The 26,372-nt window shown below is 39.0% G+C and overlaps 1 protein-coding gene across 2 annotated transcripts in view; it reads right to left on the reverse strand.

The window, feature by feature from the left end:
* Positions 1-26,372, reverse strand: part of LOC130906645 (glucocorticoid receptor-like) — a 134,786-nt gene that overhangs the window by 104,252 nt on the left and 4,162 nt on the right. For both annotated transcript variants that reach the window (XM_057821171.1, XM_057821168.1), the window contains exon 2: positions 16,570-17,737. In XM_057821171.1, the coding sequence (XP_057677154.1) occupies positions 16,570-17,729 (1,160 nt within the window). In that variant the 5' untranslated portion in view covers positions 17,730-17,737. The remainder of the gene's footprint in view (positions 1-16,569; positions 17,738-26,372) is intronic.

Raw genomic sequence — 26,372 nt, forward strand, 5'->3', positions numbered from 1 at the left:
CAGCCCCCCCATTTATTGCAAAAAGGGCTCAAAATGATGTCATTCGTTTATGCAATGTTTGTGCTGTAAAAAGTTTTGTTTGTGCTGCTATTGATTTTAAGATATTTACAATTCTATTATAGGTCAATCTGAGGTCAACCACCCCCTCCATTTGATTGAAAATGGCAAAAAAAATGTCAATTGTCAAGTGTCAATTGTTAATGCTTCCTTTGTGCTGGTATGTGCTGTAAAAAAATGTTTGTGCTGCTATTATTTTTTTAGATAATGAGATATTAATTTCAAGCGATGACGTCACACAGCCCCCCATGAATTGAAAAATTGTGTCAATCGTTTGTGTTACGTTCGTGCTGGTACGTGCTGTTAAAAAAATTGTTTTTGAGATCGTTTTTTGCGAAATTAATTTTAAGTGATGACATTACACAGTCCTATTTATTGGAAAATGGACCTGAAATTGTGCTATTTGTTTATGCTACGTTTGTGCTTAATTGTGCTGTTAAAGTTTTATTTGTGCCGCTATCGCTTTTAACATATTTACAATTCTTCTATATGTCAATCTGAGGTCAACCGGCCCCCCATTTTGATTAGAAATGGCAAAAAAATGGTGTCAATTTTTAATGCTAATGTTTGTGCTGCTATCATTTTTTAAATAATGAGATATTAATTTCAGGCAATGACGTCACACAGCCCCCCATTTATTGGAAAATGGACCCGAAATGGTGCCATTTGTCTACGCTACATTTGTGCTAGTTTGTGCTTCTATCATTTTCGAGATGTCAACAATTCTTTTATCGGTCAATCTGAGGTCAAACAGCCCCCCCATTTTGATTAACTATGTCTAAAAATGGTGTCAGTCGTTTGTGCTACAAAAATTTTTGTTTGTGCTATCGGTTTTGAGATAAATTTCAAGTGATGACGTCATTCACCCCCCCCCCCCATTTATTGCAAAAAGGACTCAAAATTATGCCATTCGTTTATGCTATGTTTGTGCTGTAAAAAGTTTTGTTTGTGCTGCTATCGGTTTTAAGATATTTACAATTCTGTTATAGGTCAATCTGAGGTCAACCAGCCCCTCCATTTGATTGAAAATGGCTAAAAATTGTGTCAATCGTTTGTGCTACGTTCTTGCTTGTTTGTGCTGTAAAAAAATATATTAATTTTGAGTGATAACGTCACGCAGCCGCCGATTTATTAGCGTTTGATGATAGCAATTTTTCCATTGTGACGTCATTTGTTTAAAAGTTTAAAATATGCATGTGAATAGTTTTTAAAGTCTTTTTTTTTTTTAACTAAAGATTAGACATCAATTAATGCTTCTAATCTAACAATGACAGACATTTTGAATAATAAATACGATTACGTTTGGTTGCACGACGTCTGTAAACAGGGGTTTCCAGGGTAAAACGGACAAATTAAAAATAGTTTGAGGGCTTATTGCGCCATGAATCTGCTATGGCAGCATATAGACGTACTATTCTATCGAACACAACAGTTCTTTTGGCTTGAAATACAGCAGTTTATTTTAAAGAGGGGTGCAAGAAGAGAAACGGCTTTTTCAGCCTTGTTTGTGTTTTCCGCCATATATATATATATATATATATATATATATATATATATATTTTTTTTTTTTTTTTTTGGCAATGCCATTGAATTTCAGGATTATTTTGTTACTTTTTAGCCCTTAATCACTATTGTTTTAATGAAAAATCCTTTTCACCCGATTTCGACACTGTGAAAAATGGTGCAATCCGCTCTATTTCCGATCACATGATCAGATCGGGGGCATCCCAAATCATTTAAAAGGTTATTTTCACACTAAACCGCAAGAGGGCGCTCACGGCTTGTGTTTCAACATTGACGGTAACATATGAATACAAATAAAACAACTAGTGCTGAAACAATCGATTAAATCGAGTAATTTGATTAGAAAAATGCTTCGAGTTAATTTTGCTGCTTCGATTAATCTTCAATTACAGTGGCATTGCAATGGTTTGTTTTGAAAATGTTGCACGGTATTTAGCTTTATTGATTGTGAGGATCCACTGCCCTCGGATGGCAACTGTAAATATGACATAACTCTTGTCTGGCTGAAGAGCAGCTGCTCCTTGTTAAGGACAACATCAGGTCTAAGTAAGTTTTTGTTTGAGCTAATATGTTTGTTAGTTTTTGGCGGTATTGTCTTTGAACAACTTGTCAAGAGAATTTTTTTTAAAAATTAAAAAGTTAGCATTTTATAGCCTTTAAGCTAGTGGACTCTTGCTTTGCAAGTTATGTAAATTAAGTAGATCAAATTAACCTATCAGTTCGAATAATTAGACATTTCAACTTTAAATGTTTGGCGGTAAGTGTTTTATTGTCGAAATATGTGTCTTTTGTGTTACAGCTTTACAAAAAAAAAAAAAAAAATCAAAATATGGAAAAATTAAAAATCACTAAAACATATTTTTGTACATAGATCCTCATTTATTTTTTTTCCATACAATTTTACCGTTTACGCTCGGCTATTTTAATTTATTTTTAAAGGTATTTATTGCTCTTGTGAAAGGAAAGTGCAATTCTATAGATTTAAAAAAAAAACGACAGGTATTTTATTTTATATTCGCATTTATTGCTCTTTTGTGCAATCCTGGTGCCAATGGATATGCAGGTCAAAATTAATGTCATTGCAACTAGGGTTGTTCCGATCCTGTTTTTTTGCTCCCGATCCGATCCCGATCGTTTTAGTTTGAGTATCTGCCGATCCCGATATTTCCCAATCCGATTGCTTTTTTTTTTGGCTCCCGATTCAATTCCAGTCATTCCCGATATTTTTTCCCGATCATATACATTTTGGCAATGCATTAAGAAAAAAATGAATAAAACTCGGACGAATATATACATTCAACATACAGTACATAAGTACTGTATTTGTTTATTATGACAATAAATCCTCAAGACTGCATTTACATTATTAACATTCTTTCTGGGAGAGGGGTCCACGGATAGCAAGACTTGTAATTCTTAAAAGATAAATGTGACTTTGTATATTGTGACTAAATATTGCCATCTAGTGTATTTGTTGAGCTTTCAGTAAATTATACTGTAGCCATTTAACTTCTGCCCAAATGCATGATGGGAAGCGCAACCATGACTGTGCGTAGTGGTACCAATTGATATATCTTCTCTGCGTTGGAACATAGGGTGTTAAGAAAAAGATCAATTACTGCCTTTCTTCCCCACATTGCTTCCCACGATATTTCTAATTGAAGGTAGAGGGATTGTAAGGCTTTAGCCGATTAAAAAAAGGCTCCAAAGGCTGCCAAAATTCACTCTACTCATTTTACGCTGCCTTTTAGCTCTATATAAAGGTAAAACGGCGCCATTACAGATTGAACGCGACAATGCGTGAGTGGGTCGTGCAGCGCATGCGTTAAGTGCGTTAAATATTTTAACATGATAAATTTGATAACCCTACCTTAAGCCTAATCTAAAGACTCTGGATGAGTGTAACATATTATGTCTGTAACGTTAAATACAATTAGAAAACGATTTAATTTAAAAAAAAATATATATATATATATATATTAAAAAAAGGCATGTCCGATATTTTTTTGCCGATTCCGCTGCTTTGAAAATGACGTGATCGGACCCGATCGATGCCATCCCGATCGATCGGGACATCTCTGATTGCAACCATAAACTTCTTTGTTTTACATCTCATAAAATGATCCTGCCAAGCATTTAATGTTTGTTATCCGATTACTTGAACTAATTAATTGATATCTTGAATAATAAATAGCTTCAGCCCTAAAAAAAAAAAAAAAAAAAAAAAAAAAAAACTGAAAAGGGCTAAACAAAATGGCACCGAAAAGAAAATCATATTATAAGCTGCAAGATTTGGTGAACTTGTTAGCATGTTCTTTATGCTATAGCTAGCTGAATAACCCTTAATAGCTATTTTATGTTAACATACCAGGCACGTTCTCAGTTTTTTTTTTTTTTTTTATGCGTCACGAAACGTTAGCATACTTATTGAGCCTGTTTTTTTTTTCTATTCTGATTTCAATTTAAATTGCCTTTCAAGATGACGTGTCTGTTCTTGGTGTTGATTTTTATCTCATAAATTTCCCCCCAAATTGCAACTTATACTCAGAGCGATTTTTTTTTTTCCCTCTTCATTGTGCATTTTTGTGCTGGTGCGATTTATTATCCAAAAAATAAGGTTTTATTGCAGTGGAAGGACATCAAGACGCACACAAGGAACAAAATGTTCGCTAGTACTCTTGTAAAGAAAATGAGTGAAAGTAAGACAAAATGTAAATCCTGCCAATCAGGGGTTCACTGTACCCTACTTAAATGTTTATCAAGCACAAAGAGCACTTGAGGGCTTGCAAAGGATTCCTGAAAATGTTTGTCAGCGGCCCGACCAGATGCCTTGCTCGCCTGCTACAAACTTGTAACTGTGATCTCAGCATTGATAAGCAGTAGTGCAAACTTGACTTGTCAGTTGGAGTGTGACGCTTCATATTGCAGCACATACAGTCAACACAGAAGCAAAAGTAGGTCACCTGGAAGCTTGGCAAAGCCTCGACCCGCACTGAAATCTCATTAGCCCCTTTCTTGACCAACAGGATATGGGCCATTATCAAGTTGTTGCTCCCCACTTGCTTCAAACCAGCTGTCATTGCTTGTCGCGGTTACATAAGGCGCAAGATTCAGCAGCCTCTTAGGGGATAAACGTTCGCCTGCCCACAGACCGCAACCTTGGCCAGGTTTAATTATTGACCGAGCCGTGGCGCAAGGTCCTCGGCGCTTGTCTGGTGACGGACGCACGCCGGCAGTTTTATGCAAGCTAAATATGTCAAAGGAACCAGGTTTACTCATGACATTTCTGGTTAATAACAAACATATCCACTTTCACCCTGTTACCATTCACACATGCTTTAAAAATTAAATAAAGAGTGGTTAGGAATAATTGACTAAGATAAACGACACTCAGTAGAAAGGTCAAAGAACTGTAAATTGGATCTGTGCCCATTTAAACACCCCCTCCCCCTTCATGTGCATGAACTTTGTCGTTGAGATTCATGCGTTATTTGCCAAAAACGTTTGAATTAATTGAAAGAAACTAAAAATTTGTGAAACGGGGTTAACAGGTTCTTATTTAGAAAGTGCCACCTTACACAGGGCCGGCCCAGCCTATACGCAGACTATGCAGCTGCTTAGGACCCCTGAGCACTTGGGGGGCCCCCAATCTGGCAATTGTTTAATTTTTTTTTTGTTCACTACAGTTTGCTTTATTTGACTTTTGTGAGTTTTGATACTTGATTACAAGCTTAAAAAAATAAAAGTTCTTCCTTATCTTCTTTCTTTCCTCTTTTATAAAAAGGTTTGGCGCTATCTACTGTAAGTACTGACAATCATTTGGGGTGAGAAGTTTGAAGTATGCAGTGCAACAAAATCTGATTATTATGCAAAATATGGACGTATGTGTTGGATTGCATGTATGGGTTTCACAGTACACTGTGACGAAATGGCGGGCCAAAAATATGGGCCCCTTTTGCATTATTTTGCTTAGGACCCCCAAATGGCTTAGGCCGGCCCTGACCTTACAACTTAAATAGAATCTGCTGACTCGCACTTAGCGATTTATATGTGATGTTTGCGTTTAGGGCTTCAGCTATCGATTAATTAGGTAATCGATTATTCCAGGGCTGCAGCGATCGATTATTTTAGTAATCGATTAATCGATGAACTAGGTAGTTCGAATAATGGAGTAATCGGATTAGGAACATGAAAAATTAAAATACCTGAGCTGAGCCTGAACGGTATAAAAAAAAAAATAAGGATCTATGTACAACAAAACAACGATTGGCTAACTTGCATTGCAAAATGCTATAAAATGCTAATGTTTTTTTTTACAATGCTCCTAAGAAATGGTTCAGACACATATTCCCACAAAAAAAAAAAACAGCTAAATATACCTATAAACTAATTTACAAATGCATTTCAAAACATGAGCTCAAACAAAAACTTAGCTTACGTTGGTCTGAACAGGGAGCAGTTGGATTCAGCCATGTGAAATGAGGCAGACCAGAGTGTAGTGTATCCACCCTAATCAATACAACAAAATGCAAACACTTTCAAAATAAACCACAACTCCACTTAAATTAAACGAATACTCGAAGCAACAAAATTTAATTTGAATATTTTTCTCTAATCGAATACTCGAGTTAATCGAGTAATCGTTGCAGCACTAGATTAATCTGTCAATTAGTTTGAATAATCGAGTATCGTAGTTGTTTTCCGAAATTTCCGGGTTCGCGGTGAGTCAGCAACCAGCACACTTTTGCTCAATAGACGATGTTTATTTATTAGAAAATGCAGAATAAATGAGATTTATTGATTACAATCCCACAAGAGTAAGCAACAAGTATCAAAAACAAGCATAACAAGGGTAACGATGACGCTAGATTGAGTTTGTCAATCCCAGAATCCCCGCGCTACCGTTACAGAACAACCAGGTGTTCCTTAGCAATGAAAATCGCTTACCGTGACAAATGAGCGGGGAGCCAACGCTCCAGTAAGGCGGCGAAGGAAGTCCGCCAGTGGGTCACGTGCGGATCGCCTGGTTTTGTTCCTTCACCAACCAAACGAAACCCTAACCCGAAACCCTTATTCAATAAGGAAATTCCTTTTCTGAAATGTATTTATTTATTTATTTTTTTCAATTTTATGTTAACTGTATGTTCATTGTGTGTATTGTTTATATATTAAAAAAAATTGGCAGGCAGTTCAAAACCATTATATGTCTGTGTCATTTATTTGGTTTATACAATTAGCGCTTCAGTAGTCGAACCTAGCACTAGTCCATAGTTATTTAATTTGACTCTAATCACTTCATAGGTGTTACACAATTGTTTTCACATTTAGTGGAATTGTGATACTTTTCCTAATACGTAATGGCGATTCTAGCAGTAGGTTTTGACAATAAAGGTATCTCTAATAATGTGCAAAATCAGGCTGGAGTCAGGAAATTACATGCACTTGATGCACTCATCCGAATAACTTGTTGCAACACATCAGAGTGTTTTCAGGAAACACTGACTAATCCTCAAAAAGGAATTCACGTTCTTTCCTCTATCATGCTCATTGATAGATAACAGTGGATTTAACCTTTCATTTCAGTTTCTATGTGTTTCCATGTAATCTGACAAGAGCCTTCAGAGTCCTGAGTGCTGGCTCTTGCAATATACAGTATATGGCGGAAAACACAGACAAGGCTGAAAATGCAGTTTCTGCTCTTGTACTCCCCTTTTAACATAAAGTGGTGTATTTTAAGTCAAAAGAAATGTGTCTGATGGAACAATATGTCTATATGCTGCCATTGCAGATTAATGGCACATTTAGCCCCCAAACTATTTTTAATTTGTCCGTTTTACCCTAGAAACCCCCGTTTACAGACGTCGCGCAACTGCTTTTGTTTCAACACAGCCATAAAAAGAAGGTAAGTAATTATATTTATTCTTTGAAATGTCTGTCATTTTTAGCTTAGAATCATTCATTGACGTCTAATATTTTAGTTTAAAAAAAAAAAAAAAAAAAACGACTTTAAAAAATTATTCACTCGCATATTTGGAACTTTTTAACAAATTACTTCACAATGGAAAAAAAATGGTGTCTGTAAATAAGTCAAGGATATTTACCTCATGATTATCGCTTAATTTTAGGGCTGCAGGTATATAATATTTTAGTAGTCAATTAATCAATGGACTAGTTAGTTCGAATAATCGCGTAATTGGATACGGATCATGACAATTGAAAATACCTGAGCTGAGCCTCAAACGGTATAATTTTTTTTTTTTTAAATGAGGATCTATGTACAACAAAAGAACATTTGGCTAACTTACATTGAAAAAGTCTGCTAGCTTAAATGCTATAAAATGCAAAAGTTTTTTTTTTTTTTTTTTTTTTTACAATGCTCTTAACAAATGGTTCAGACATGTATTCCCACAAAAACGGCTAAATATACCTATAAACTAAATCATGAATGCATTAAAAATTTTTTAGCTCAAACAAAAACTTCGCTTACGTTGGTCTTAACAGGGAGCAGTTGGATTCAGCCATGTGAAAAGAGGCAGACCAGAGTGCAGTGTAACCACCCTAATCAATAATGCAAACACTTTCAAAATGTCCCATTACAACGCCACTTTAATTAAACGAATACTCGAAGCAACAAAATTTTTAATTCGAATATTTTTTCTAATCGAATACCCGAGTTAATTGATTAATCCTTGCATCACTACTTAATTTTATAATTTTTTTTTACGTCGCATTTTCCCCAATATTTTAGATGATAATCAAACCCAAACAAAGAAACAAAAAAAAAAAACCAAACAAAAAAAAAAACTTTTAAAGGGTAAATACATGAAAAAGAAAATCTAGAACCACTCCTCGATGTCTGCGATTTCTGCATCGCAACCCTTGTTATATGACCATGTTTCACCCATAAAATCCTCATAAAATCCTCACAAAATCCGGCTGTGGCCATTCACAGCTGTGTCGTCACACTCTGTGATACATGCTACATGGAATTTTTGGATAAAAAAGAGGTAAGTACGCGATAAAATCTCGTCAAAGTCATGGCGTCTTTAATTGTGCTCTCTCATGCTCTCACCACCAGTTAGGATTTCGCTGTGTTTAAAAAATTAATATTATTATTATTTTTTTTAAATGCCCTTCTGTTCAAAATTTTTTCCCCCCAGAAAATCGAAATTTTAAGCTTTCCAATGATGTATCACACATGCATATCAGACAATTTTGAAATTTGGCCAAATTGGGGGTCTCAGAGCGAAACTTCAAGTCACCTGAGTGTTTTCCGCCACATGTATATTGTAATACAGGTAGTCCACGGGTTACGAAGGAGTTCCATTCCTACGCTGCCACGTCAATCGTCTTTAACCCTTTGACTTTCAAGATAACTATCCAAAAAGTCCAAAATAATTGTATTTTGTTTAATAGTGGCGAATACACTGCTCTCTGGTGGCAGCGTTGGATCTGGCAGGACTGTTATTCAATTATGCTTCCATACAGAAGCAGTCAGAAGTCTCACATGGATAAAAGATAGCTGCGCTCTGGTTTGGCCCACATAAGGCTGTAAGTTGTTTCAGCTAATATATATTTGTGTAAGCTAGGGATGTCCCGATCCAGGTTTTTGCACTTCCGATCCGATACCGATATTGTTTTGCACTTCCAATCCGATACCGACCGATACCGATACAGACCTATCTGAGCATGTATTAAAGTTTAATGTTATTTAGCCTCCTTACTTAGTTGTCAGACTCAGGTTGAAAAAGGTTTTAGTACTCTTGATAGCAACTAGACAGCTGAATTAGGTGAGTTTGAATAACACACAACGGTTGGTAACAAGAAACTGACCTGTTTATTCAGTGACAAACACAAAACATTATAAATAACAAACAGAAATGGCATAGTCAGTAAAACGTGCAAATAATATTGTAAACTGTCTTAAAATAGCAAAACACACCAACAACCTCAGTGGAAAATCCCACAAACCCCCCGAGCTATTAGATGCTTTTAATGTTCCGTGCATTAGTTACAATAATTGTATAAAAAGCCTCTCAGGTTTAAATAAACGACTATTTCAGTATCAAGTTAACATTTTAAAACAGTAAATAAAATACTCAAGTCCCTCATTCTGTATCAGCAGCTTTAAACTACATTCAATTCATTTAATTTTGCGAATCAACTGTTAAAGTTGTTAAAATTGCTCCCGTTATTCCATAATTTCCCTTCTGTCTACTTTCGACATGTGAAAGTTTCAAAACTTTTGAAGATAGATTCAAGTCAAGATTTTGCCGATTAAGGAGTATTTTAGATAAAAAGTTAATTAGGTTCGCTTGGAAGGTTCACAACAGACTACTAGGGAAGTCTTCTGCTTTAAGATGGCGGCTGTTTACTAACGCATGCTAACGCAGTCTAGTCGTTTGCATCTAGTTCTATATACATATGATATATATTATCCCAGTGTTAGTTGTGTAGGACCTTTCTTTTTGTCTTCGGCTTTCTTAACATACTCCTCATATTGTTTGTGGTGGTATTTCACTAAATGCTTGATTAGGTTGGTTGTATTAAAACTTCTTACAGCTTTACCACTACGCTTGACTTTATTGTGGCATATGTTGCACTCTGCCTCTTCGTCTTTGTCGTCCTTTAAGGTGAAATGATCCCACACAGCTGACATTTTTAACGATAAAGTCTCTCGGTAAATTGGGAGACGGTAACATGAGTGTAGTGTGTTGAAGGTGTGTCGTAAAATGCGGACCGGATTTTAGGGAAACCGAAGCAAAAACTGGAATGGATTATGTAAATCGGTGCGCTGGAAAACACGGACCGGACTTTAAGAAAAAACTGGATCGGAAGTCTGGATCAGAATTTTTCCATGTTCCGATCCGATGCGCTTTTTTTTGCCCATATCGGCGTCGATCCGATCCAAATATCGGATCGGGACATCTCTAGTGTAAGCATTTGTAATTAAGTTTAGAGCTACAGTTTGTGGAGTTACATGTGAGTGATTTACTATGAGAATTGTAAATACGTAAGCATTTGTAGCATAGATGCTAGCGGACGTTTTTGAAGGAGTTCTGGCTAATTTAATCTACTAAATTTACATATTGATCACCAATGGTTTTGTGTTGAGTGTTTTATTGGTAAAATGCGTTTTGTTTTGAACAGACGTGTAAATATGTTTGCTACAGCTTTATAACTTGTTAGAAGCGAAGGAAGTAAAAAGCTTCAAAAAGCACAATTGCTTTGTTTGCTGTCTGTCAAGCTGAACAACTTCACGCTTAGAGAGGACAGAACAAGTCATGTTAATAAAGTAAAGTAAAAAATAAGATACTGTGAGGTACAAAGGAACTGTTTGTGCGACTAAACAACAAAAAAAAAAGACTGGCGACAAAATGGCGGATGAGACTCTGGCGTGTTAAGTCGAAATTGCGTAAGTCGAACATGGACTACCTGTAGTCGATCTTTCTGTTTTTAGCAATCAGATTTTTTTCCCCTAAAAAAATTAATTATGTCTTGGAAGCGATTCAGTTTCTCACAGCACACACAACAGACTGGGAGTAGACTGAGAGGATATATTTGGCTTGTTAGACCTGCCAGAGGTGGAAAAAAAGGAAAGGAAAAATCTTGGCTGATGAAAAGAACTTCAGCTTCAGTTTCACGTACAGTTTAAAAAAAAAAAAGTCTGAAGCATAAACATAGGTATGCAAATAAACTATCTGTCCAGCAATACCTAATTTGGAGAAACTGAGAGAATATTGAGTTCAATACTTTCTGGAGGAATGAAGCAAAAGGCCAAACACTGAACAAGACCTTTGGAATATCAAATGCCCCTGTCAATGTTGGCTTTGAGTTTAAAGGGAGAGCCCTGCAAGCAGTGTTGTTTTTGGCAGCCCTTTTAATTTTCATCTTAGTGTTTTGAATGACAATACTTATTAGTCTTAGTCATATTTTAGTCATCTCAAAATGTGTCTTTGTCTAGTTTTCGTTGATTAAAACGTAAAACTAATTTTGAATGCTATGCTAACGCTACAAGTTACATTTAGTGTGTGATGATTACTCAGCACAGACCTTTAAAGGCTAAAGCAACACTGCATATTCTCCGGCCCAAAAAAAAAAAAATCTTACCGTGCGTGCAAGCCTGCATGGTGACTGGAGAAGACTGGCTGAGTCAGGGAGGGGGGGTAGGACGTCACAAGTGACACAACCAGACACTGCTACAGTGCAGACCTCCTATGTTAGTTGATGCCATTGACATGGCATTGAGGCCAATTTAGACAGATGCAATTGACGGCCATGTACGTCAATTCTATTGATGCCAATGTACTTGGATTCCATTGACGCATATGTAAGTTGATGCCATTGACGGCCTTGGACGTCCAAATTTCCCATTCATTTTCAATGGCAAAAAAAAAAGTCCCCAAATCAACAGGAAATGAACAGATATCAATAGGACGTGTCCCCCAAATGTCCTCGATTCCATTGACGCATATGGAAGTCGATGCCAGTGACGGCCATGGACGTCCAAATTTCCCATTAGACAGATGCCATTGACGGCCTTGTTTATCAATTCTATTGATGCCAATGTACTTGGACTCCATTGACGCATATGGATGTCGATCGCATTGATGGCCATGGACGTCCAAATTTCCCATTCATTTTTGATGGCAGAAAATCAAATGTCCCCAAATCAACAGGAAAAGACCAGATATCAATAGGAAGTGTCCCCCAAATGTCCCCAAATGACCTGATATGACCAGGATACGCCCCCCAAATGTCCCCAAATGACATGATATGAGCAGGACACGCCCCCCAAATGTCCCCAAATGACCTGATATGACCAGGACACAGCCCCCAAATGACATGATATGACCAGGACACGTCCCCTAAATGTTCCCAAATGACCTGATATGACCAGGGCACGGCTCCCAAATGTTCCCAAATGACCTGATATGACCAGGGCACGGCCCCCAAATGTCCCCAAATGACCTGATATGACCAGGACACGGCCCCAAAATGTCCCCAAATGACCTGATATGACCAGGGCACAGCCCCCAAATGTCCCCAAATTACCTGATATGACCAGGACACGGCCCCCAAATGTCCCCAAATGACCTGATATGACCATGACACGTCCCCTAAATGTCCCCAAATGACCTGATATGACCAGGACAAGTCCCCTAAATGTCCCCAAATGACCTGATATGACCAAGACATGTCCCCTAAATGTCCCCAATTGACCTGATATGACCTTTCGAGTTTCTAGTGACAATAATGTCTATTGTTTATTGTCAAAAAGGTTTTGCTCAACACCAATGTACAATATGTCAAATTAAAGCTAAGATGTTAAATGTTTATAATCAGTTGTCAAAACCTTACCGAGATTTATAGTTTATCAGTAATCACGCAATGTGTGTGAAATTTGAAAGTGTTTAGCTGGTTAATTCTCTTTCAAAAATGTATAAATCTTGGAAAAAAGTACATGACATAATCCTTTGATGATTTAGGAATAAAAAGATGTGCAACAAGGCATGTTTGAACTGTTTTTTTTCTTCTTTTAGTTCATAAATACTCATAGAAAAATCAGCCCCTAATTTCACAAAAAATGCTCAGCGTGTAAAGGATTAAAAATAATTCACATTATGACAACGGCGTAGTAAGACAGTAACATGTTTGGAACTTTTGTTAAAAAAAAAAAAAAAAAAAAAACGGTATCGGATCGAGACTTGGTATTGGCAGAGTCTCCAAATCAGGTGACTCGGACTCGGGTGCAAAAATATGCGTTCGGGACATCCCTAGTCATAAGCATTCATTAATGCTCCTGACCGTCATGTCATAATTACGACAGTCCTATGACAGTCTTGTGACGCCACTGTCAAGTAAAGTGCTACCGAAGTTGTGAACTATGAATCTAATGTACTGTTTGTTTGTTGTTTGTTTTTTTCCATCAAAACAGAAAAAGGTTTATGCTACTGCAAATACACTTTATGAATCACTGCTTATATTGTTTAGACTGTACAGCTTTTATATATTGTGACTGGCTGGCTACCAGTTCAGGATGTAAACTGCCTCTTGCTCCAAATCGGCTGGGATTGGCTCCAACCCACAACCCAAATGAGGACAATCACTATAGCAAAGGAGGGCATAACAAACAACAGCAATATCATGCCAAAGCGGCTCATTCCACGTGTCAATGTCGATATGTACATATACACAGAGACATGTGGATTCACTGCACTATCCCATCTATACTGTGGTTAAAAAGCTGTAATTTTGACCTGAATTGAAGCCAAGAAACTTGTTGACCTCTCGGTTGAAAGACACAGACGCAACACTATGTAGTTTTTTTTTTTTTTTTTTTTTTTAATAGACAGAGAGATAAAGAAGAAGATGTCAAAGTGCGAAACGGGGCCAAGAAAAATTAAACTGACAGCGGCGTGATCACAAACAAGAGAACTCTGCTCCTTGATCCACTTGTTTACAAAGCTAGCCAACACCTATGAGCCTCGCATTATGGCTCACTTGACTCGCCTCGGCCCCAGATGGATTAAAAAAAGAAAAAGATCAATGACTTGATGCTAAGGGTCACTTGGTTTATTATTATTTTTACGTTTTTTTGTATTGCGCATGTTAGTGCACAATACATGGGACTCACGCATATAAACACGCCTCACCGGATTATAGCCATAAGCTAATTTCGACCCGCTGTCTCCAGGCAGATTCCAGAAACTAAAAAAAAAAAAAAAAAACGTAGCGAGAGAAAAAAAAAAAAAAAAAAACATAATTAAAAGTAGCGCTGCAGCAATTAATCGATTAATTTGAGTAATACGATTAGAAAAAAAATCTTCGAATCAAATTGGCTGCTTCAAGTGTTCATTTAATTAGAGTGACGTTGTCATGGTTTGTTTTGAAAGTGTTTGCATTTGGTTTTATTGAGTTGGGTGGATACACTGCCCTCTACTGGCAACAGTGAGTATGACAAAACTCATTTAACATGGTTGAATCCAGCTGCTCCCTGTTAAGACCAACATAAGATAAATTTTTGTTTGAGGTCATCATTTTTCCTATGCATTCGTAATTTGGTTTTTGTTACTTTGCTATCAAAAGCTCTATTTGTCTTGTTGTTTATGTTATTTTGTAGAAGGAAAACATTATTCACATGTTTGGGATGTCACAAAAGCAAAAAATAGCTGTGCTAAAGTCAAAGTTATGTTTGAAATGTATGCTTTTACAAAAAGCTCAATCTCTGTTTTTTCATCAGAAATTGGAAAATTGCTCAAACTAAGCTATTTTCTAATGGTGATTTCTAAAGAATGAAAAAAGATATTAACTAACTTTTTTTCCTGCTGAAAGAAGAGAGTCTAATCTTTCTTTCGGTGGGTTCTATGTTGATATAGCAATAGAACAGAATTTTCTGTGGGCCTTGCAAAATCAGTCAAAATCCAGTAAAACGGCCAGGAGCGAAGGGGGCTGCACCGGTGAAAATAGCTGGGAGTGAATGAGTTAATGAAACAACTGGAACAGTAACTGAAGAAATAATTAGCACCTCCAAATTAACAGGAAGTGATTCCAAAATGCCCCAAAATCAACTGGGCGGGTCTTTGGTCTGGACCTACCACAGCAAAGCGCCCATCGCAATTTCTCCAGAAATTGCAGTTTTCTAGTGCTGTTTTATTTTTCCCCGTCCGTTTAGTGCAGGGGTGTCCAAACTTTTTGCAAAGGGGGCCAGATTTGGCGTGGTAAAAATGTGGGGGCCGACCTTGGCTGACGTCCTTTACGTAGACCAATATATTTAAGCAAATTTTAGCAAGCCATTCTGTGTGGCACATTTGCTTTATAATTTTTTTAAATTAATAATTTCAACAATCTCGCAACTAGACTTTGTGGCATACTCAAATCTCAGCCGTTTGCGAAATACTGCTGCTGTGAAATTAAACTAGCTTCAATTTATTGCAACGTATCTTCCCTGTAATCTTGTCGTACATGTCAGCGTGTCTTGTTTGGTAATATCGCCTCACATTGAACTCTTTAAAACCAGCAAACGAGGCAGACACAGTTGTTGCGTATTTTAGAGAAGAAATAGTCCAATTTCCACCTATCCTTGAAGCGTCGGCCGTCTCAGTCAACTTTCTTTTTTTTTGTTGATTGTCGCCATTTTAGAAAATTGGGAGTAAAGGGTCACACGGGGTAATGTTGCTTAGAGTGCTGCTGCCTTTTAGTGGGTAAATGAGAAGCAGCATTTAGTGTGTAAGCTACTTCATATGCTGGTAGCAGTACCACTGACCAATTTATTAAGTGTCAGGAAATAAAACTCCCAGAGTATTCTATTCAAATGACAGTCACAAGGAGGAAAAACCTCCCACCTCATCGGGGATAAAACCATTTGCAGTCAGAAACCACTCGAGTCTCAAGGTTTTAACGTGCACACGGGGTTTCGGCAGATACGAAGCTAGGCCTCGCTAAAGTCTTCCCACCTGTTGAAGCGCGCGCAGCCTTTTTATTTACAAAGTCACATGGTCAGAAACATGTCATAACAGGTGGGTATGTGGTGCGTGATAATTGGTTAGTTCAGAGTGAGCCAGCTCTGACTGCTTCTCCTTATTTGGTGTTCCTCAAAACTGGATGCTTACTGTGAAACAGAAGTGAAACTTATTACAGCTCGACTTGGGAATTTTCCACAGACCTTGGGAACTTAGCTGTAGCTGGGACGAAAGGGAGTGAACATTAGATAAGAGTCCACAGAAACTAGTCCCACAAAAAAGTCTTACCTGCAAGCATATAGCTTCACAGCAGTTGATAATTCTGTTTTATAAGCATGAATAAAATATATTCTTTCGTATTAAGTCTGTGTGTGGGCCGGACGTTATTGATTTTATGACAGAGGCTGGGGGCCGGATGAAATTTGTCCACCGGCCGCATTTGGCCCCCGGGCCGGATTTTGGACATGTCTGGTTTAGTGTCTTATGTTGTGGAACACAGTAAAAATAACTGCAAAATGTCACCTACCTGGAGAAGCTCAGAGGGTATGGCGTCAACATCGCAGCGTTGGGGAGACCGTCGCCGCCCCTTTTAATCATGACGGCATCTCGATACCCGTCCCCTCGCATGCTGCTTTCGCCCAATGAGGGTGGATTAGCATGCATGACAAAGGGCTTCTGATCTTGCTGGCCCAGTGCGCCGGATCTGCATCGGTAGCTGGGAACCGCGTCCATGCCCATAGAAGCAGACATCGCAGCTCCTAAATGAACAGGGGGCAGGCCTCCCTGGACACAACGCGACTGGCAGAACGCGGGTTCCGGATTCTCTTCTTTGACCACACCGGGAGTGAGAATGTGGGTGAAAGAATGGTCGGGGTTCTCCTCCTTGACAGTGACGCTGGAGAGAAGAGAGCCCGGCTGCTGATGTTGGTATTGAAGCTGGTGCTGCAGGTGAGGATGATGATGTTGGAGCAAAGCGGGATGCTGCTGGCTCAAGTTGTTAGCGTTGTGACAGTCGCCGCCGTTGCCCACGGGCACTTGGGTCACTTTCGGTAAGTCTCCCGCCGGTCTCCGGCCTTCGTGCAGGATGAAATCAAGGTTAGCTACCTCCGAATTCAACTCAAATTCGCTTATCTCCGGTAAGGATCCGGGAAGGTCCAGGTTTTTCCAAAGATCGCTTTCTTCGAGCAAACGATCGCCGCCGCCTGTCAAATCATAAGACGTTGCGGAGGGAAGTCCGCTGTGACATCCCAGTTCTTTGTCCAGGAAGAAGTCTCCTTCCTGTTTGATGTCCTGGGGGAAAAGGTCATGCAGAGGAAGGTTTCCCAAAACGGAGGCGTTGATGACGGACGTGGCGACGTTTTCCGGGTCGGCAATACTCTGGCTCAGTAGTGCCAAGTCTTCCTCCATGTTAAACACCCCGCCATCTTTTTCGAGTCTGATCATCTTCTGACCGTTTGTGTCCGACCCTTCGAATGAGACCTGACGCTGCCGGTGGGGGTCCAGTAGAATTCCGGACTCCAGCTGGTCTTTGGTTCCTCCCCTGTTTGGGGCCGCGGCGGTCGGGTGGATAGCGCCGAGCAGGGAACCGGCGGCGTCAGATGCCTCTCTGCATACTCCGGATCCCAACTCCACGAATGTCATGCAGTCGTCTCGATGACTGTTATACGTCGAGCCTCCCCGATCCATTTCGTTATCTTAACACGGCAACAAGAGTCGTTCCCGACACATAGAGAGAGAACCAGAGAGAAGCGTTAGAAGATACTGCGCGGCCATAATAAACTTATAGTGGATTCAATTATTCATAATGAAATCATTCATTTGAAAAATTGTCAGAATAAGAGTGCTTATGTTTAAATGAGCACTAACTATGTATGCAAGGACTCAACTCCACGTGCCTTGCATTAAAGAAATGTCAATAGCATTAAAGAGGCCATTTCCTGCTCCTGCCCACGCTGGAACAACATTGCGGCCTTGTTAAAGACGCACGACAACGTGACCTAATTTGAAAACACAAAAAAAGACCAACAGACAGACAACTTTGGCACGAGCAATATCGGAAAGTTCTTTTGAAGGGAGCACACCCCTGTTAACCTATGAGGGTCATTTAACACACCCAGGAAAAATGCACAACTGCACGCTAAGACAAATCATTTCTGAAATAATTAGAGCAGGGCCGAGAACCAAAAGTGGTATTTGCCGTATGGCAAAATGGATTTTGGAATTAGGCATTTTTTTTGCCAAGTGGCAAAATGGATTTTGGGATGTGGCATTTTTTTTTGCCATGTGGCAAAATGGATTTTGCCATGTGGCATTTTTTTTGCCATGTGGCAAAATGGATTTTGGGATGTGGCATTTTTTTTGCCATGTGGCAAAATGGATTTTGCCATGTGGCATTTTTTTGCCATGTGGCATTTTTTTTGCCATGTGGCAGAATTTTTTTTTTTTTTTTTCAAAATTTTTTTTGCCATGTGGCAAAATGGATTTTGGGATGTGGCATTTTTTTTTGCCATGTGGCAAAATGGATTTTGCCATGTGGCATTTTTTTTGCCATGTGGCAAAATGGATTTTGGGATGTGGCATTTTTTTTGCCATGTGGCAAAATGGATTTTGCCATGTGGCATTTTTTTGCCATGTGGCATTTTTTTTGCCATGTGGCAGAATTTTTTTTTTTTTTTTTCCAAATTTTTTTTGCCATGTGGCAAAATTGATTTTGCAATGTGGCATTTTATTTTTTTGCCATGTGGCAAAATTGATTTTGTCACGTGGCATTTTTTGCCATGTGGCAAAATGGATTTTGACATGTGGATGTTTTTTTTTTTTTTTTTTTTTTTGGTATGTGGCAAAATGGATTTTGCCATGTGGCACTTTTGGATGCTATATGGCAGTTTTGCATTTTCCATACATGGTCAAAATTCACAGCCACACACGTTTTTCTGCCATTTAAAATTTGGACAAGCATAGCCGTCAATGGCATAGCCTGACTTGGGTGTTCGTTGAATGTCAATGCGCTGTAATGGTAAGTGGATGGCCAAAAATCACAGCCACACAAGTTTTACTGCCATTTAAAATGAATGGAAAATTTGGATATGCGTAGCCGTCAATGGCATAGCCTGACTTGGGTGTTCGTTGAATGTCAATGCGCTGTGATGGTAAGTGTACGGCCAAAAATCTCAGCCAGACATATTTTTCTGTCTTTTAAAATGAATGGAAAATTTGGACGTGCATGGCCGTCAATGGCATGGACGTTCATGGCCTGCAAAACTGCCATATACCCCCCCACCCCCCACCCCCCCAAAAAAATGGCAAAAACCAAAATCAAACCATTTTGCCTCATGGCAAAAAAAATAAATCAATAAAAATGCCACATGGCAAAATCAATTTTGCCACATGGCAAAAAAAAAATGCCACATGGCAAAATCAATTTTGCCACATGCTGAACAAATGCCACATGGAAAAAAAATGTCACAGGGACAAAATCCATTTTGCCACATGGCAAAAAAAAAAAAAAGTCACATGGACAAAATCCATTTTGCCACATGGCAAAAAAAAAAAAAAAACGCCACATGGCAAAGAATATATGCCACGTGACAAAATCCATTTCGCCACATGGCAAAAAAAAAGCCTCATGGCAAAGAAAAAATGCCACGTGGCAAAATCCAATTTGCCACATAGCAAAAAAAAATGCCACATGGCAAAATCCATTTGCCACATGGCAAAAAAAATTCCACATAGCAAAATCAATTTGCCACGTGGCAAAAAAATGCCACACGGCAAAATCCATTTTACCACATGACAAAAAAAAAATCATTTTGCCACATAGCAAAAAAAATGCCACATGGCAAAATCCATTTGCCACATGGCAAAAAAAAAATGCCACATGGCAAAATCCATTTGCCACATGGCAAAAAAAAAAAAAGCCACATCCCAAAATCCATTTTGCCACATGCGAAAAAAATGCCACATGCCAAAAGAATGCCACATGGCAAAATCAATTTTGCCACATGGCTGAAAAAATGCCACATGGCAAAAAAATAAATAAAATGCCACATGGGGAAAATCCCATTTTCCCACATGGCAAAAAAATGCCACATGGCAAAATCAATTTTGCCACTTGGCCAAAAAATGCCACATGTCAAACGTGCCACATGGCAGAAAAAATGCCACATGGCAAAATCAATTTTTCCACATGGGAAATACCACTTTTGGTTCTCGCCGTCTCTCAATATTTACTAGTATGTGGCTGAAACCACTGCAGATGTAACATGTACCGTTTTCTTTGGACTTTAAATCACAGGTTTTTTTTTTTTTTCATAGTTTGGCCGGGGGTAAGACTTATACACTAGAGCGACTTATAGTATGTGTGAAATTATTAACACATTTTTACATCGTTGCTGCTTGTTAGCATGTTCTTTGGCTCACTTCTATGGCTGTCAGTGGCAGCTAATGGCAGGCAACGAGGTCCTTTTTGTGCCATTTCAGGTCATCACCTGTTGATTTTCAGTCACATCCTGTTGATTTTGGGGCATTTTACGGGTCACTACACGTTGATTTTGGGTTACAGAACAGGAAGTGACCCAGGAATGAATAGGCAATGACTCAAACTCAATATGAAGATACCTGTAAACACCCTAATGAACAGAAAGTGACCTGCAAATGCCCCAAACATCAGAAAGACAGTCTGCAAATGCTCTGGTTTCGAATGAGCGGACATACTTTCGCACTTCCCAGTCTTAATGGATTGGGCGTCGAGCACCGTCAATGGCAGCCATAAACATAGACTCCATAATGGTATTGGCGGGTCAGATCGGTCATGCACTGCATCTCGCCTTCAAGTAGGGGGGCGCACACATCAAGAGGAGCTATTCACAAACACACATGCAGCGATCTAACACCAGATTTCTGTTGAAAAAGTACGAAAGCTGTACCGCATACAAACAGGAAGGATTTTCTCAGGAGTGATTTGTTCAAGGTAATTATTATATTCTTCGTACCATGCATGCATTTTGAAACGTGAAAAAAATCAGTGGGAGAAATTAGCCGCTACAGCATTGGCATTATACTGCGCAATATTTACGTAAAATAAATGCTACCTGCCCGTGTTTTTTTTTTTTTTGCTTTTAACCAAGAATTAAGACCATTTTAAGCCCATATCTATAAAGAATTCAGGGATTTAAGCATTTATTCACGAGAATTTTCACCAGAAAAGCTCCGTTCACATATGGCGGCCGCCACATTGACTGACAGACTAGCATCGCACTTGGACATACTTACGTAGAAATAAATGCTAACTGCACGTTTTTTTTTTTTTTTTTTGCTTTTAACCAAGAATTGAGATTGTTTTACGTCCATAGCGATAAAGAATTCGGGGATTTAATTATTAATTCACAAGAATTTTCAACGGGAGCTTGAAATATTTATTTAACATGAATGATAACTGCCCGGTTTTTTGCTTTCACCCAAGAAGCGAACCGCAGACGGGCCTGGACGTGTAGTTTCTTCAGCAGGGGGACACGTCTGGCCGTGCAGGATTTGAGTCCCTGGTGGCGCAATGTGTTACTGATCGTAGCCTTTGTGGACTGTGGTCCCAGCTCTCTGTAGGTCATTCACTAGGTCCCCCCGTGTGGTTCTGGGATTTTTGCTCACTGTTCTTGTTATCATTTTGACGCCACGGGGTGAGATCTTGCATGGAGCCCCAGATCGAGGGAGATTATCAGTGGTCTTGTATGTCTTCCATTTTCTAATAATTGCTCCCACAGTTGATTTGTCTCTGGTGTCCCTCGGCAGCTCTTTGGTCTTGGCCATAGTGGAGTTTGGAGTGTGACTGACTGAGATTGTGGACAGGGGTCTTTTATATCGATAATGAGTTAAAACAGGTGCCATTAATACAGGTAACGAGTGGAGCCTCATTAGCCCTCGTTAGAAGAAGTTAGACCTCTTTGACAGCCAGAAATCTTGCTTGTTTGTAGGTGACCAAATACTTATTTTTCACTCTAATTTAAAATCCTTTAAAAATCAAACAATGTGATTTTCTGTTTTTTTTTTTTTCCTCCACATTCTGTCACTCATGGTTGAAAGTTTACCCATGTTGACAATTACAGGCCTCTGTAATCTTTTCAAGTAGGAGAACTTGCACAACTGGTGGTTGACTAAATACTTATTTGCGCCACTGTATGCCTAAGGGAGGCGCCTGTTTTGGTTTTCAGTCGCTAGCAGCTTTGGTTTTGAAAACATTTGAATTTTACGTTTTTCAAAAATAGGCCCCCTATGGATCGGCCCCGTGCCCCGTCAACTGATACGGAAGTCTATGACCCACCCATGTCACAACTGGACCTTACACAGGCCAAAGCAGGTCTCTTCAGGTATAACATAGTACACATCTCACAAACAACGAGATTTTTGTCTTTTTCATTTTAAGTGGGACAAATCAATTAAATTCCAAGTAAACTAATGAAAATTGCTGCTTTAAGTTCTTTCTATTAATAAGCCATATAACATGCTATGATCCAAGGTTTTGAACAGGCGAGATACTGGTATGTGGCCATAGTGTACACATCTGATGTTACTCACAGTGGTCCTCAGAGTGCTCAGGGAGATTGTGTGTCTGCTAAGACACATGGAAAATTGGCGGAAACATTGGTGCAACTTAGTCTGAAAAATACGGTATATGTTTTAGTGGTTGTCCAATTTCACTTAAAAAGTCAGAATTGTTTTCCTTAATCGTCTTTACTAGCAATGTTTGGTGTTCGGATATATGAATGCTTTTCCATTAGGTGGCATAAGGTAAGAGGAAACAAGCTGCCATTTTTTATAAGATTGGTCAGGGTTTTCTGTGATGGTAAATCAGCTCTGGTTCAGTAAAAAGCTCCACATTTCACAGAGAATAAGTACATTTCAACAATGTTGCATGAAGACTGAATTCAGATTCAAGTCGGGGACAACAAAAATACTGTTGGCTAACCCTAGTATGTATTGCTGTAGCTGGAGGCTGCCTGTCAGTATGACAGCAAATACTTGGAGACACGCAAAGTATCATTGGACCAACTTTGAATACGTGTCACGTGTTAAAAGGAGCAGTTTATTGCACTTCCTCCTGTTTTCTCTTGCTGTGACGTTCAAATGTGCCAAGCGAGGCGAGACGGGCTTCTCTAATAAACCTTTCTATTGAATTTCTGCTTTCAAGTTATGACTATCACACTTTTTGTTGGTTAAATCTTTGAGGCTTCTTGTATTCGTTGGCCGGATCAAATTCCCTCACGGGTTATTTACGGCCCACGTGCCTTAGATTGCATTCAGTGTAGCGTATGCTTTACAAAATCTTCACACGATACAAGGCACAAAATCTCCCTAATAGTCTTTGATCCGTCATGTAGCTTAGTAGTGTAATCAAAATATTAGGAGCACCTCCCAGTATGACGCAACGCAGTACTAGACGGCTGCAATGTTTACAGAGCACAATTATTTGTGCAATGTTTAAAATGCTTATCGTTTGAATTGTAATGGTTCGATTCCAAAAATGTAGACGTTTGTGTCATTGAAGTCGATACTGCCGCAATTTTTTCATGACGATGACGTGACGACGATGAGCTAAAAACATGGCTTGGAAGAGTGGAAAATAACAGTTTCCTCTAGATGAAAATGCGACGTCGTTTCTGTCATACAGTGGGGCAAATAGGTATTTAGTCAACCACCAATTGTGCAAGTTCTCCTACTTGAAAAGATTAGATTGGTCTGTAATTGTCAACATGGGTAAACCTCAACTATAAGAGACAGAATGTGGAAAAATAACAGAAAATCACATTGCTTGATTTTTAAAGAATTTATTTCCAAATTAGAGTGGAAAATAAGTATTTGGTCACCTACAAACAAGCAAGATTTCTGGCTGTCAAAGAGGTCTAACTTCTTCTAAAGAGGTCTAACGAGTTTCCACTCGTTACCTGTATTAATGGCACCTGTTTGAACTCCTTATCGGTATAAAAGACACCTGTCCACAACCTCTGTCAGTCACACTCCAAACTCAACTATGGCCAAGACCAAAGAGCTGTCGAAGGACACCAGAGACAAAATTGTAGACCTGCACCAGGCTGAGAAGACTGAATCTGCAATAGGTAAAACGCTTGGTGTAAAGAAATCAACTGTGGGAGCAATTATGAGAAAATGGAAAACACACAAGACCACTGATAATCTCCCTCGATCTGGGGCTCCATGCAAGATCTCACCCCGTGGCGTCAAAATGATAACAAGAACGGTGAGCAAAAATCCCACAACCACACGGGGGACCTAGTAAATGACCTGCAGAGAGCTGGGACCAACAAAGGCTACTATCAGTAACACAATGCGCCACCAGGGACTCAAATCCTGCACTGCCAGACGTGTCCCCCTGCTGAAGAAAGTACACGTCCAGGCTGCGGTTAGCTAGAGAGCATTTGGATGATCCAGAAGAGGACTGGGAGAATGTGTTATGGTCAGATGAAACCATAATAGAACATTTTGGTAGAAACACAGGTTCTTGTGTTTGGAGGAGAAAGAATACTGAATTGCATCCGAAAAACACTATACCCACTGTGAAGCATGGGGGGTGGAAACATCATGCTTTGGGGCTGTTTTCTGCAAAGGGACCAGGACAACTGATCCGCGCAAAGGAAAGAATGAATGGGGCCATGTATCGAGAGATTTTGAGTGAAAATCTCCTTCCATCAGCAAGGGCATTGAAGATGAGACGTGGCTGGGTCTTTCAGCACGACAATGATCCCAAACACACAGCCAGGGCAACAAAGGAGTGGCTTCGTAAGAAGCATTTCAAGGTGCTGGAGTGGCCTAGCTAGTCTCCAGATCTCAACCCCATAGAAAATCTGTGGAGGGAGTTGAAAGTCCGTCTTGCCCAACGACAGCCCCAAACCAAAACATCACTGCTCTAGAGGAGATCTGCAAGGAGGAATGGGCCAAAATACCAGCAACAGTGTGTGAAAAGCTTGTGAAGAGTTACAGAAAACGTTTGGCTTCTGTTATTGCCAACAAAGGGTATATAAAAAACGTATTGAGATGAACTTTTGGTATTGACCAAATACTTATGTTCCACCATGATTTGCAAATAAATTCTTTAAAAATCAAACAATGTGATTTTCTGTTTTTTTTTTCCACATTCTGTCTCTCATGGTTGAGGTTGACAATTACAGGCCTCTCTAACATTTTCAAGTGGGAGAACTTGCACAATTCGTGGTTGACTAAATACTTATTTGCCCTACTGTATGTTCACAATATGTGATATTTTCATATTGTACGTAGAGTACAGCTGGGCGGTTTACCGAAAATTTACCGTTACCGAAATGGTTCACGATGACCCACGTATATTTGACCATGTCGTTAAAGTCATTTTTTTAATGAAACGAAAAAATTAGGTCTTTTCAGCCCACTATGACTATTTGTTATTCAGCTATGTTCATTCCCCTTTATGAAAGTATTACCAGTGTGCTTACGTGTCAAGTCATTTGATTATCAGAATATCAAACAAACAAGCCCGTTGCATACATTTTGCAGTCTGCAACACTCCTGGAAAAAGCGGAAGAGGAAGTACTTTAAAAAACTGTTTGGAATTTTTGTTCAAATAAAAACCACAAAAAATATATGTATATTTTTTTCCGGTATGGGATCGGAATTCTCAAAATCAGGTGACTCAGACTCGGGTGCAAAAATATGCAATCGGGACATCCGTAGTTAATAGTAAATATTCTGTTATTGATTTATGATCATTTTGAACTTAGGTTGTTTTGGCATACATTTTTTAAAGAAAACTGTAAAAAAAAAAAAAAAAATCAATTTTTCTTAAAATTAGCTTAAATAAAGAGGAAAACTATAATCATTCTCTGTAGCAAGGGCGTAGGTTTGCATAGGGACGGTAGGGACGTAACACTAGCAACTTTTCAGGATGCTCAAATTGTCCCCACCAACTTTTAAGTAACCTAATTTGCATTATATAATGACTTCAGGTATATAAGATATGTTGTAAGGATAGAATATTGTTAAGTGAATTACAATACTTTCATTATGTTCAGACTTACATTGACCCCTTTTCACTTGCTGAATGTTTTTCCCTTAAACGCATGTTTGATTGGCTGATGACTTGACCCCACACCACCCCCCACCCCACACACACACACACACACACACGCACGCATTCACAGGCCGGACAGAAATACAACATGCCACCTCCTAAGGCCCCTTCGAAGATGACAGATATTACAAGTTTTTCTCCACCAGCAGCAGCCACTGTAAGTAATGTAAAAAGACGTCAATGCTGTGGAGGTGGGGAACACATCACTAATATTGCTACCG

This window comes from Corythoichthys intestinalis, chromosome 18 (genome assembly GCF_030265065.1).
Source record: "Corythoichthys intestinalis isolate RoL2023-P3 chromosome 18, ASM3026506v1, whole genome shotgun sequence".
In the NCBI taxonomy this organism is placed as follows: domain Eukaryota; kingdom Metazoa; phylum Chordata; class Actinopteri; order Syngnathiformes; family Syngnathidae; genus Corythoichthys; species Corythoichthys intestinalis.